At 52.5% G+C, this 13,688-nt stretch overlaps 1 protein-coding gene across 6 annotated transcripts in view; it reads left to right on the forward strand.

Moving 5' to 3' along the window:
* numb (NUMB endocytic adaptor protein) overlaps positions 1–13,688 on the forward strand; it is a 31,438-nt gene that overhangs the window by 12,227 nt on the left and 5,523 nt on the right. For 4 of the 6 annotated variants that reach the window (XM_076048696.1, XM_076048701.1, XM_076048697.1 and 1 more), the window contains exons 2-7: positions 3,783–3,919; positions 8,122–8,196; positions 11,681–11,713; positions 12,393–12,467; positions 13,204–13,344; positions 13,453–13,657. In XM_076048696.1, coding sequence (XP_075904811.1) covers positions 3,794–3,919; positions 8,122–8,196; positions 11,681–11,713; positions 12,393–12,467; positions 13,204–13,344; positions 13,453–13,657 — 655 coding nt within the window. In that variant the 5' untranslated portion in view covers positions 3,783–3,793. The remainder of the gene's footprint in view (positions 1–3,782; positions 3,920–8,121; positions 8,197–11,680; positions 11,714–12,392; positions 12,468–13,203; positions 13,345–13,452; positions 13,658–13,688) is intronic. The other 2 variants (XM_076048699.1, XM_076048700.1) reach the window with 1 other exon arrangement.

The following is a 13,688-nucleotide window of genomic DNA, read 5'->3' on the forward strand; positions in this document are numbered from 1 at the left end:
CTGGAGCCTGTGGGTGAGAAATGAAGATGTGAGAAGGACAGTGGGGAGCCCCTTGGGTTTCATTTGATTAACTTACTGTCAAAACAAGCGTGTGTGTCAGTGTTTGTGTGTGGCTCTCTGGAGAGGCCGTGCTGCCGTGCAAACTGTGCAGGACTGGTGAAGGCACTTTTTTTTTTAAGCGTCGGCTTAATGAGGCTGCAGGTTTACTGCGTAATGACCCCGATTGGGCCGCATTCAGGTCAGACGACCCCCGAGTGACACGCTGCGAAACAGTGAATAACTCAGTATCGATGCGTGTGACCCGCTGTGTCCCACTGACGGGTTAGCGTCGGTAATTAGCATATTAATTAGCTTTTCTTTTTTTCCAAACGGAGAGACCCGTCATGCTTTGACCCCCCCACACACACACACACACACACACACACACACACCACCCACCCAGCCAGCCTCGGCCGTCCCGTTGGTATCCTGGAGATGCACTCTACGCACACATCCACACTTCCTGCCCCCCCCCACCACCCACCACCGCCCCCTTCCTGTCTGTTTTTATACGACTGTGCCAGGATACGAACCCTAAACCTGGAAAATTGGATTACCACGGCAACCGCATTTCTCACATTCCCCCTGCGGATGCTCCCTTTTGGGAGCAGCGTTGCCCCCCCCCCCCCCCCTCCCGCCCCCCCCCCCCCCCCCCCGCAGTAGCTGCTAGCCTCTGCTGCTGCTGCCGAGTCCGCCGGGCCACACGGTGCCGCCGCCATCGATTCGATTCGATCCAGTCGCGCCTCAGTGAGTGTTTCCTTGCTCCGTCTGAATGAACAGATGAAGGGAATCCCCCTTGCTCTTCCCCTCGCCGTGCTCATGCGCTGTGCTCATGGCCGTCGACGTTCGAGGGATGTACGCTGGAGAATTACGAGCTGTTCGCTCCGTTTACTCCGCCGCTCCCACACTCAGCGAGCCTCTCCCCCTCCTCCCTCCCTTCCACTGCCGCACTCATCCCCAGGATCCTTCTGCAAGGATTAATCAGTTTTCCATTCCTGGAGAGATTATTCAAATACTGTTACATCTACAGCGCGGCCTCCCCTCCCTGCCTGCCTTCCACCAGCCTCGCTCCGTCCCTGGCGACGGCAGCAGCAGCAGCAGCAGCAGCACTATTTTGTAAACATCAGTGTTTATTGCGGCTGCTAATGTCAGAACCTTGACACGCCAGGTGCAATGTTTCCCAAATACGTTGGATTTATTATTTTCTTTATAAATATACATTACTGGAAGACGTATTCAGGAAACAGTTTTTCAAAAGGGGGCGGGGCCTGGTGGTGACAGACCCCCAGAGTCCAAGATGGCGGCTCATTCATTTCGACGAAGTTGCCCGCCCAGCGCACACGCCGAAAAAGTTTTTGACTTCCGCATTAATGGGCCCATGGAGCGTGCGCAGTAGTGTCACTTCCCTCCATGCCTCTGTAAGTCACATGATCTGTTTGGCCAATTAGAACGATTCTGGACAACGTCACTTCCAGACACGTCAGGACGAGCTGAGACAGAGCAGCACGTACGACGTTGTGACGTCACGCTGGGAATAAACTCTTTTCTTCTGATTTTCTGGCCTTTATCTTTTTTTTGAAACGACTGAAAGACCATAACTGAAAAATCTACAATAGAAAGGTTTTTTTTTTGTTGTTGTTGTTTCTTTACAGTCGGTACTTTCTGAAAATGTCACTCCTGAGAAGCCACTCATCAGGCCTTTATCGCTAAAAACAGTTCAGGGAGCTTTTCAGGGTAATTGCCCCCCCCGCCTCTGCAGACCCCCACCTCCTCTGCTCTGCTCTGTCTGGTCTCCCGCTGAGCTGCCTCACACGACCGCCACCGCCCTCCAAGAGATGTGGGTCTAACCCAGGTCACCGTGTTGGCTCCGGCCCAGCAGAGGGCCCGTCATGTTCAGCCGCTCTCTCCAGGTGGACGCGGGCGGTCCTCTCCTGAACAAATCACCTCACCACGGCCCCCACCCAGCACCACACACTGCCCTTCTAATGCAAAGTCATGCTTACTCAGTTTCTCATACCTTCTCATTCTGAAGTGTTAGTGTTCCGGGCAGTATTATCTGCTCATATTCAGCCATATACTTCAGAAGTCACTGGACGGCGCTTCACAGATGGACAATGACCCGGAGCATACTGCAAAAGCAACCAAATAGTTTTTTTTTTAAGGCAAAGAAGTGGAATGTTACACAATGGCCAAGTCAATCACCTGACCTCAATCCAATTGAGCATGCAGTTCACTTGCTGAAGACAAAACTGAAGGGAAAATACCCCAAGAACAAGCAGGAAGTGAAGGCATTTACAGTAGAGGCCAGGCAGAGCATCACCAGGGATGAAACCCAGCGTCTATGAGTTCCAGACTTCAGGCTGCAATCGACTGCAAAGCATTTGCAAGTATTAAAAAGTGAAAGTTTGATTTATGATTGTTAATTTGTCCCATTACTTTTGGTCCCTTACAAAGTGGGAGGCACATATACAAACTGTTGTAATGTTGTAATTCCGACACCGTTCCCCTGATTTAGATGTAAATACCTTCAAATTAAAGCTGCAGGTCTGCTCTTAAAATACATCTTGTTCGTTCAATATCAAATCCATTGCGGCGGTGTTGAGAGCCGAAAAGATAAGAATTGTGTTGATGTCCAAGCGCCTTTGTGAATGGTGTGCCTTCTTTATACCGTCACTTCTTGATTGTTTTTGCTGCTCTTGCTGTGAATGTTTTTGCTGTAGTAAGCATTGTCACTTTGGCCCAGAGTCATCCCTACTTTATTTGCATGTGATCTTTTCGAATCTCCCGACTCTGAGGCGTCTGCGGCAGGAAGTTGGCCAGTATTTCCTGTGTGGGGCCTGACCGTCTGACTGCCGCTGAAGTTAGCCTCACGCTAACGGACCCGACTGACCCGACTTGAAGCTGGTTCCCTGGCAACCACTATCCCCTCCGCGGTCACGTCGTCTATGTGTGTGTATGTGCGTGTGTGTGTGTGTGCATCGGCCCCCTTGTTCTGCTGTGTGTCTGTGTGGACGGTGAGTTCTCCTGGATTATAGACCTTTAATCCCTGCCGATCCTCATCAGCTCAGAAGTTAATGGGCACGACTTGTTAGCGGACGGAGGGGTTCGCCGTCTCACGTGTTAGATGTGGCCCTTCACGGCTGAGCGGACCCCGCCCCCCGCCACCACCACCCCGGCTGGAGGGGAACGGGGTGTCGGCCAGGCCTGTTCTGTGATGGATGCACCTCTCACTTCCAGTTTGGATCAGCAACTTTTAATTGGGTCTCTCTCTTTTTTTCCTACCGTGTAATCTCCTCCCCAAAAGCCAAGAACACATGCATGCGCCGTTTAAGGGAGCGCCGTTAACCAGATTAATTATCCCCGCGTAGAGGTTTTCAGACTGGAATGATTCAGCAGAAGAAAGGGGGTGTGGGGGGTGTGTGTGGGGGGGAATACAGACGCACTAGAGCGGAACAAGTGAGCTTCAGCTTGAAGTTGAAGCGGAATATGAACCTGCGTGGCTGCTTCACAGGCCCCCCCCCCCCCCCGAAATGTTGGAGGGGAAACAAGAGGTTTGGGTGTTTGGCTCTCTGAGGAATATCAGTGAAAGTTGGTGAACACAAGCAGGGAGAAGGGAGAAGATGAAGCTTGGAGGATCCACTGGGCTCCCAACTCTCTTGACTGACTGTCCATGTTTGAGTTCTGTACTGACGTCTCTCTCCCTCGCTCTCTCTCTCTCTCTCTCTCTCTCTTCTGGCTTGCAGGGAGCTCAGGGATGAACAAGCTGCGGCAGAGCTTCCGCCGGAAGAAAGACGTCTACGTCCCGGAGTCCAGTCGGCCGCACCAGTGGCAGACGGACGAGGAGGCGGTGCGCAGCGGCAAATGTAGCTTCGCCGTCAAGGTGACTTTTCTTCTCTCTTTCTCTCTTCCTCTCTCTCTCTCTCTCTCTCTCTCTCTCTCTCTCTCTCTCTCTCTGTCTCTTTATCACACACACACACACACGCGTGCACCCTCCTGAATAGAAACCCTGACAAAGGATGCACACGTACACACTCACCCTGAGTGCAGTCAACACGGTGCTCAGCATGAATCAGAGATTTTCTGGGTCCCTGAGGACAGATTTCAATAACGGTAGAGATGAGGCTGATGGACATGATGAAGATGATTGGGATGATGGACCTGATGGAGATGATGCAGCTGATAGAGCAGGTGGAGATGATGGGGATGATGGGGATGATGAACTTGATGGAGATGATTGAAATGATGGAGCTGGTGGAGATGATGCAGCTGATGGGGCAGGTGGAGATGATGGGGATGATGAACTTGATGGAGATGATTGAAATGATGGAGCTGGTGGAGATGATGCAGCTGATGGAAAAGAAGGAGCAGAGAATCTGCTGTGTTTTGGCAGCAAGACCTTCCACTCGTACCAACGGAGCTGGAACGATGGAACTGACTTCCTCGGCTGGTCTGGCTTGCAGCACCTTCCTCCTCCGTCTCCTACTAACTCCTTCTTTTCCCCTCTCCAGCAGTAAAAAGTGAATCAGAAACCACTGTGTTAAAAGAGAAAGTTCTCCTCTGTGTGTGTGTGTGTGTGTGTGTGTGTGTGTGTGTGTGTGTGTGTGTGTGTGTGTGTGTGTGTGTGTGTGTGTGTGTGTGTGTGAGAGAGTGCCATGGGCTCCGAATGTGGAAGTTGTGGTTGGCTGTCGTTCTTGTGGTTTGTTTGGTCTCGTGTCAACTCAGCAAGAAAGTGGAATTGAAATTGTCAAGGCTTAAGAGAAGTGAGCCAGCACTTCAGGAGGAGGCTTCATGTTTTAACTGGACTTTAACACATACAAACTCCATATGTACCTTCCCACCAAATTACTCATGGGGGGCGGGGGCAGGTGGAGGTGTGAAGACCAATCAGAGGAGGCGATCATCCCTCAAGGTGATTGTCCAAGGCAGAAAACTGTGCTTTCTTTTTTGTTCATTTACTTATGCCGCCTCCATTTAACCTCGACCGGTCGAGACTCGGTTCTCATGGCCTGAACTGGATGCTGAAGATGAAACTGTGAGTGTGTTTTTGAGAAGTGAGAGTTTGTCGCTGCCCGAGGCCTTGTTTTGTGTGTTGGAATTCGCTTTATGTCGTCGTTTGTGCTGGAACTTTTTTTTTTTTTTTTGAAGTGAATCCGACTTGGTCGTTCAGAGACGCTGGTGAAAGGCCAATATTCCGGATGAATTCCTGGAATCCGCCTGGCGGAGTTCCAGAGGACGACACCCACAAACCCCCAGTCTCAGCGGGCTGGTTGGTGATTGGTCCGTGCTGAACCTCCTCCTGCTGGGTTGCTGTCAGCCTGTTTCCCGTCTGAGGCCGCTATCAGCCCTCTCGCCACGACTCCCCGCAAGAAAATGTCGAGTGATTCATCCCCGGACCTGAATATTTACACAATGCAGCGTAGCTCCTCCGGCTGGCGGCCGTGACCTCTGACCCCCTGACCGTCCCTGATGCCGGAATCGCTGATTTTAAGGAACTGCTGCAGTCTTTCGCTTGAAGTCGGCACACGTCAGATCGGTGGCAGGTTGGTGGGCTTTCAGCACAGCGGCGGTGATTTTTTTCCGCTGCATTGCGAGGCGAGCTGACGGTGGGATCAGCGACTGGCAGGAGAGATCCTGTAGGGGGCGCCAGAGACGCCCCTGCAGAATGAGGTTATCCAACACACGCTAGGGGCGATATTAATTCAGCGCCGCAAAACGCTGCCCTTTCTTGTGTGTGCGTGTTGTGTGTGTGTGTGTGTGTGTGTGTGTGTGTGTGTGTGTGTGTGTCGCCGAGCGTCTCGGCCTCCAGATTGTTGCCGCCAGCCGCCTGCTAACAGGCTGCAGCAAAACATCTGTTGTGACACTTGCAGCTTCCCCCCGTGTGCTTCTCTTGCCTCAGCAGCCTCGTCTCCAGGCGGCCACACACACACACACACACACACACACACACACACACAGACACCGCTTTGTATCAGCGTTGTTGCAGCGGTGTGTGTGCGCGCGTGTGTGTGTTTATGTAGAGGCGTTGTCACACTTTCAGAAACGCCGGCAGTGTGACTCACATCGGTGGCGTCACAGGCTCAAAATAGCCAGAGCCAGAGGGTGGTGGGGGAGGGTGGGGGCGGGTCAGCATGACTCTGAGTGTGTATGTGTGTGTGTGTGTGTGTGGGGCGGGGGTAGTATCTGTGAGGGTAAGGATGTCCTCCCCAGCCCAGTGGGCTTAATCGTGTCTTTGCTGGTGAGTCTGCTCCAGAGTTGGGGAGTGGGGGAGGGGTCTGGAGGGGTCTGGAGTGGTTGAGGTTGGAGCCTGAGGACGGTGGAGGCGCTGGTTCCTCTATCCAGGGTGGATACCACACCATAGCGTTCCACTTTATTTAAATAGTCAAGGCAGTTTCAAAAAACGGAATAACCAGGGGTCAGCAAAAGAGCCATCTTTCCCCATCTGCCATCAAATAACCTTCACCTGCAGCCGGGGGGGCCTTACACTGCCTCTTTAAGAGGCTGATGGAGGCCCGAGGCTGTGGGGATTTATGCAACTGTCTCTTTCTTGGCGTGAGTTCGGCGCAGTTTATGTGACGGCAATAAAAAATAAAGTCTTCCGTTGGAAATTAAACGTCCGGTGATTGACGTTTGCACCAACGTTGCAACGTCTTGACGATCTAGGTCGCAAAATGCAGCAGGGGTTACCAGAGCGCAGTTTGCACTTCTGACTCATTGGGTGGCTACGTTTCGTCGCTGCGGTTTTCCCGGATCCCGGCCGTTCCCGTTCTCCAGTCCCGGCCTCCGCTCCCACCGACATCTCACTAAGCAGCAGGAAGACACGCCGATGGAGCAGCTGCACTCTTAAAGGGCAATGGCGAGATTGAATGGTTGCAGTGAATGTCCAGTAGTTTTCTCGCTAAATTGAGTTTTCCACTGGTGATCAGAGTCTGTGAACAAAAACCTCAGTCCCTCTCAAAGCCTCTGCTGAAATGCAAAGTCGTGGAGTCTCACACACACACACACACACACACACCACCCTCAGCCAGCAGGTGGCTGTAAACACAAGGCTAAATATCCCTGTGTTTCTGGGACTCGTGTTTGTCAGTTGAGCCACACGTTGAATTGGCAAGAGCTAAATTTGTCCTTCTTGCGTTGTCGTCATTTTTTAATTTTAGTCCAGGGCCACACATCCTGCTTAGGTTTCCTGGTGAGCTCAGGTCACGACGATGCTGCTTCGCGTTTCCTCGGTGGCTGAACTCGGGAGCAGCCGTTTCACTTCGGGAAACAGCTGCTGGTGTGGCGCCGCAAGTTTACTCCCTGAAGGCGGAAGAAGAAGAAGAAGAAGAAGAAGAACGCCTGAAGTACGCAGTGTTTAAAGAAGCAGCTCGCTAACAACATGAGCACCACAGACGGTGTGGACAAACGACAGAGTTAACCTTCTTCCAAGGGTTACTTCAGAACACAAAGCCTTACGAGAGACATGTTAAGATTGGATGGGAGTTGTGCCAGTAAAAGTTTGCCAAGTCTTTTTGTCATTTAGGTTTCCTGCCTCAAAATCCCAGTCCACCGGGCCAAAAGAAAATCATTAAAAAAAAGTAAAACGGGAGGTTTGCAAATCGTTTTGGTTTTTATATTCACTTTGCACACAACCCACGGTCAATCCGTGAGCACCGTGTGTTACTGTTCACTATTGTTTGCAGGTTTGTTGTAGTGGAGGTTAATGGGAAAACTGCAGTGTGATTAATAGTAACAGTATGAGTGGTCGCCTGCACCTCACGGCCGCTCAGGTTGCAGGGCGGGGGGGCGGGGGGGGGGTTAGGGCTGTGACATCGATACATCAGCGTTTGCAAAGAAGATTGGTTTTGGCGTTTACACTAATCTGGCCTCAAACGTATCTCGTCCACCCTGAAAGAGCCCCAAACTTCATTTGCTCAGCGAATTCTAGATGCATATTCACGCTGTGCTTGGTGTGCATAGAAATTTGCCTTAGTCGCGTCGCTTTGCCTTTTGCCCGGTGTGTAAGTCTGAACTCAGCCCGCGGTGGCCGAGGTGTCTCACCCTGCCTGCGTCTGTCTGTCTGTCTGTCTGTCTGTCTGCCTGCAGTACCTGGGCCACGTGGAGGTGGAGGAGTCCCGAGGCATGCACATCTGCGAGGAGGCGGTGAAGCGGCTGAAAACGGTAGGTGTGACCAGCGGCGCTTCCCCACCGCACCGCACCGCACCCCCCCACCCCCGTCACTTCTAGGAACCGCCAGGCGCCGCACTTCCCTTCCTGCGACCAGCTCTTCCTGCGTTGGCCCCGCCCACCACTGGCTCCCCTCTATTATAACCTCCACTTTGACTCGCCGCGCACGCACGCACGCACTCTCCCCTCCCGCCGCCGTTTTGTCTCTGTGGTTTTTGTTGTTTGTCGCCTTGTTTTTCGCCGTGGTGGTGCCGCTGGACTTTGTGCTTCAGAGCTGATTGTTTCCCGCCTGTCAGCGAGGGTTTCAGATAAACCTCCCTTCACCCCTTCACCCCCGTCCTTCTCCCTGTCAGCCGGAGGAGATAGGTCGCCCTGAATTTCCTGCTGCTGCAGAGCTGCGTTCAGAAAAAAAAGAAAAAAGAAAAAAAAAGAACAATTCCAGCTCGTGGGAGCGCGTCAGCGAGGCGGGGAGGGGTTGTGGGCGGAGCCACCCGCTCTTCCTGCCTGTCAGTTATTCATTTGCCAAGGCCACGGGGGTCATAAAGATCCCCCCCTGGTGGCCAACGCGGCTCATCGCTCTGCGCTCGAACAGGCCAAACTGAGAAAACCGGGTGAGGATTTTCCTCTCCTGATTGGTCTGCGAGTTTTGCTTTCAAGTGAAAAACACTGCCGCCGCCTGTTTAGAATTCCTGCCCTGGTTTCCCTTTTCATCCTGCCTCACCAGCCTCGGCAGCCTCCCTCACAGCCAGCAGACTGGGGAGGCGCTCAGTCTCACAAGAGAGGAGAGTTTCTGAAGCGGGAGTTTAACGCAGGGTCAAGCCATAGGAGGATGAGCATTAGTGGCAACACACACACACACACACACACACACACACACACACACACACACACACACACACACACACACACACAGTATTACACCACACCACAGCCTGTTTCTTCACACTTCACCACTCCTGGTGACACCGAGGCTTCACACACATGATGTCGGGATAAAACACTCACTCACACACACACACCGGTGTAGAAAAAGCCACACTACACACACAACCACACATCCTTGTCAACACACATGCACACTTATACGGTGAATGCACATGACATGAGAGCACAAATAGACTACTCACGCAGCAGTATGTACACGCCGCTGCCTGACGAGGTCACATGGTACACGCGCAGCCCGAGGCTAAGACGTCCTGTCGTGCTGCCGCCGTTCGGCGGGCAATAAGAACGGAGGCCGTCCTTTCCGCCTGGCCTCCTGCTGGAGTGGGCGGAGCCTGCTGGGAAGAGTACAATAGCCGTGCCGCGCGCTCGGCTCGTTGTGAAGATGCCCAGAAGAGTTCCTTTGTTTATTGACTCATTTGTTTTTCGTGGAGAAGTGAGCCTCCGGTGCAGCAGCTCCAGTTTAGCGACGTGGCCCCCCAGTCCAGTCCCAGGTCAGTGGCAGCTGACGGTTGGTTGCCAGGCAACAGGATGACGCTGGTCGGCGTCGTCGGCGTCGTCGGCGTCGTGGCGGCTTTTCTCCCACGTTCCCTGCAGTTTCCGTCGGTTTTCTGTCGGTTGTTCTCCGTCCGAGGTCGCGGGGTCAAAGGTCGTTTGTGGTTTGGTTCAGGGCTGCGACGATTCCTCGAGTAATCCGAGTAGCTCGATTGCAAAAAATGATGGAGGAATTTTCTCGGCCTCGGGGCGTCGTTTAATTAAATCAAACGCTCACGTTTCACACGGACTCACACAACGCGCTTCCGTCACAGGCCATGCGCCCAATGCAAATCGGGAGAAGACGGAAGCAGTCATTTGGCAACAGTACCAAGGGCGGCTAGTTTCATAGCGTCACATCCCGTCGGCAGGAACTTCGCTTTTGAGTGCAGCTGCGGTTGTGTCGTCTTCACGCCGTCCATCTTCTGGAACCTTCCTCAGTCCCTCAGTTTGCTCCAACATTCACTACCTGAACATTGTGTGTGTGTGTGTGTGTGTGTGTGTGTGTGTGTGTGTGTGTGTGTGTGTGTGTGTTTTTGCTGTACTTTTCTTTGTTTCTGTCAAGCAGGTTTTTTTTTGTTTTGTTGTTTTTTTTTTATTGTGATGTTGCCGAGAAATTCCTGCAATTGCCCCATCACCCCCTTCCCCGTCCCAACCCCCTAGTCCCGCCCCCTCCACTGTACAAGCCACCTAGAGCCCCGCCTCCTGTCTTTAACAATAAGCTTTCTAACACTAGTTTGACAACAGGCTCACAATCATCTGCATGTCTGCGTGTCTCTCACCAGAACGGACACACACACACACACACACACCCACTGGTGCCGGCTGGTTAACCTGGCAAGTCATGCATGAAGCCGGCGCTCCGAACGGGGCCGCGACAGGAGCAGGGTGGTACTTGGTTCCCTCACGCAGGGAGGATTAAGTCCCAGGTCCTGGGTCTGGTCAGCGGGCTGGGCCGGGCCGGACCGGACCAGACCAGCCACGCCAGACCAGACCAGGTTCTCTGAGAAGCCTGAGAGTTCACACAGATTCAGATGAACCTCCTGTAGTATCCCAGCGCCTTCACTGAAGGACCGGATGTGATTGTGTAAGCCAGTGTTTTTTAAACCTTTTCACATTGAAAAAAAAATCCCATGGCACACCACCAACTAAAAAATATATAAAGTTACATTTTTAGCCTCATATTGACAACACAGTCTCTTCATTTATTTCTACTAACCCAGTGTGAAACCTGGGCCATGTTAAGATGCACACAAAGCAGCTATGCTGGGAGGAAAACAGACCCACATTCCTTTTAAAGCACAGTCACTCCACAATGGAACGTTATCATATTTTAGACCAATTAAGTGAAGTTGGATAATTTTTCACTGCACACCTGACATCTCACGGCAGACAGTGGTCGAAAAGCACTGGTGTAAGCGAGCGGAGCAGAGAGGATGCTGGGAAGGCCCGGACGCTAACAGCTAACAGCTAACAGCTAACAGCTCTGGATCTTTCTCACTTTCCAAACCCCTGAAATTCTGACTTCAGGGTGAACTGCTGACTGGAAACTGGGGAAATCAATGACATAGAGAGAACGAGAGAGGGGGTGGGGTTGGAGGTGGAGGGGGGTGTCAGAGAGGAAGAAGTGGGCGGGGCTTCCCGGCTTCCACTGCGCGGTCACTAACACGGTCAATAGCGGTTAGCTAGCAGCCGCCAAACGCCCGTCGTCGTGGAAACACACGGAGCCTCCTGATCCATCCGCTCACCCCCTCACTCACTCATTCACTCACTCAGTTACTCACCCCCTCACTCACTCACCCCCTCACTCATTCACCCCTCCCCTCCCCGCCACCCCCCCCCCCCTCCAATCAAGCCCCGCCCCCCTCCCACGGCCACCTGATGATCTCCAGAGCTGTTAGGTAACATTGTCATGCCTTCTTCCCCACCCACCCACCCACCCATCTTACCCCCCTCCCCCCCGCCCCCCCCACCCTGTTGTTTTTACCACACCCACTTCCAGGACAGGAAGTTCTTCAAAGGATTCTTTGCCAAAGTAAGTCGCTGCTGCTGCTGCTGCTGCTGCTGCTGCTGCTGTGTGCGTCTCCAGAGTGAGTGTGTGTGTGTGTGTGTGTGTGTGTGTGTGTGTGTGTGTGTGTATCTCTGTTTTACTCCTGTCGTTGTTTCTCCACCTCTTCCTCCTCCACCTCCTCCTAATGTAACACCTCACCCTCTCATCACCTGTGCAGGCTGGAAGAGACATACACACGCAGGGGTTGGGCACTTTGTGTGTGTGTGTGTGTGTGTGTGTGTGTGTGTGTGTGTGTGTGTGTGTGTGTGTGTGTGTTAACAGACGTCTCTCCTCCTCTAGCTCTTTCTCTTTGAACTGAGCGCTGAACAATCAGCAGCTTGTGTGGATCGACTGTCACTCACTCACACACACACACACTGTCAGCCGTCTCACACACCGGCTTTTATTAAACCTGGGTTCTCCTGGAGTGAAGGAAACGTCTCCTCTCTCCCTGCTGCTCTCTCTCTCTCTCTCTCTCTCTCTTTCTCACCCCCCCACCCCCTCTCTCTCTTCGTTCACAGGTGTGTTTGTGTGTTTGTGTGTGTCATCCACTAACGTTCTCACGCCGAGGAAGGAGGACTGAGGTCAGGGAAGGAAAAGTTGTCTTTCTTTCCCTTCCGACTGACTGTTTTCTCGCCCCCGTTGTGCCCTGTCGTGTCTCCAGGCCGGAAAGAAGCCCGTGCGCGCCGTGTTGTGGGTGTCGGCAGACGGCCTCCGAGTCGTCGACGACAAGACGAAGGTGAGATTTTTTTTTCTTCCCGTATAGGCGACGCACACAAGCAGGCGACTCTTTGGGGTCACAGCTGGCTGACACACTTCTGGTCTGGTGACCTGCTGAGAGCCCAGCGTGGAAATGTGAGCCGATGGAGCGCTGCAGGATGAGACTCTACTGCCACCTGCAGGGTGAAATAAGGACTGCATCAGATGCCCGGTATTCTGGTGCAGATGCTGCAGCGTCACTGTTTGATGCCTTCAGTAATAAAAAAAAGAAAACAATTTATGGTTCTATTTTCATGGATTACGTACATGCATTCTACAAATATGCTTTGATCAACACTACAGGTTTTGTGTAACATAAATGAAAAAATTAGACAGTAGGTCTGGAATTCGTTAGGTCCATGTACTGTCTTTAATTACATATATTTTGAAGCATTTTCTCAAAACCAGTCAAGATAATTGAACGTTCTTGGTAATGTCCCTGGCCTTGTTTAGCATCCTCTGTCTATAGATGCTTTCCAAGCTTGGCAAAGTACAGCGTTTGCTGCAGACTAATGTGATTTGTCTGACTTTCTTTATTTGAGCCCGTGTGGCGTTGCCAAACCAACAAATGACAGCAAAGGCGAAGGTGCTTTCAATAAAAGGACAATAAAACATTTTTGTTATTTTGATCCAAACCGTGTGGGTTTTGAGTTGCCTGGAGGTCAGAGGTCAGAGGTCAGACACTGATTAGGCCAGATTCTGTGTGTTTTTCGCAGGACCTGATCCTGGACCAGACAATAGAGAAGGTGTCGTTCTGCGCTCCGGACCGGAACTTTGAGCGAGCGTTCTCCTACATCTGCAGGGACGGCACCACGCGGCGCTGGATCTGCCACTGCTTCATGGCCGTCAAGGACTCGGTGAGTCCAGAGAGGACAAAAAAAAAAACAAAAAAAAACAAAACAACAAAAGGTGTGAGGGGAAACTGCAGGTGGTGCCGCGTTTTCTGACCTGGAACCTCCCGGCAGGGAGAACGGCTGAGTCACGCCGTGGGCTGCGCCTTCGCCGCCTGTCTGGAGCGCAAGCAGAAGCGGGAGAAGGAGTGCGGCGTGACGGCCACCTTCGACGCCAACAGAACCACCTTCACCCGCGAGGGATCCTTCCGCGTCACCATGGCCACGGAGGCGGCGGAGCGGGAGGAGGTCATGAGGCAGCTGCAGGACGCCAAGAAAGGTGTGTGGACGTGAATATCAATCTATCTATC

Source organism: Nelusetta ayraudi, unplaced genomic scaffold (genome assembly GCF_046127955.1).
Source record: "Nelusetta ayraudi isolate G7.1 ecotype Tasmania unplaced genomic scaffold, CSIRO-AGI_Nayr_v1 ptg000108l, whole genome shotgun sequence".
Classification (NCBI taxonomy): domain Eukaryota; kingdom Metazoa; phylum Chordata; class Actinopteri; order Tetraodontiformes; family Monacanthidae; genus Nelusetta; species Nelusetta ayraudi.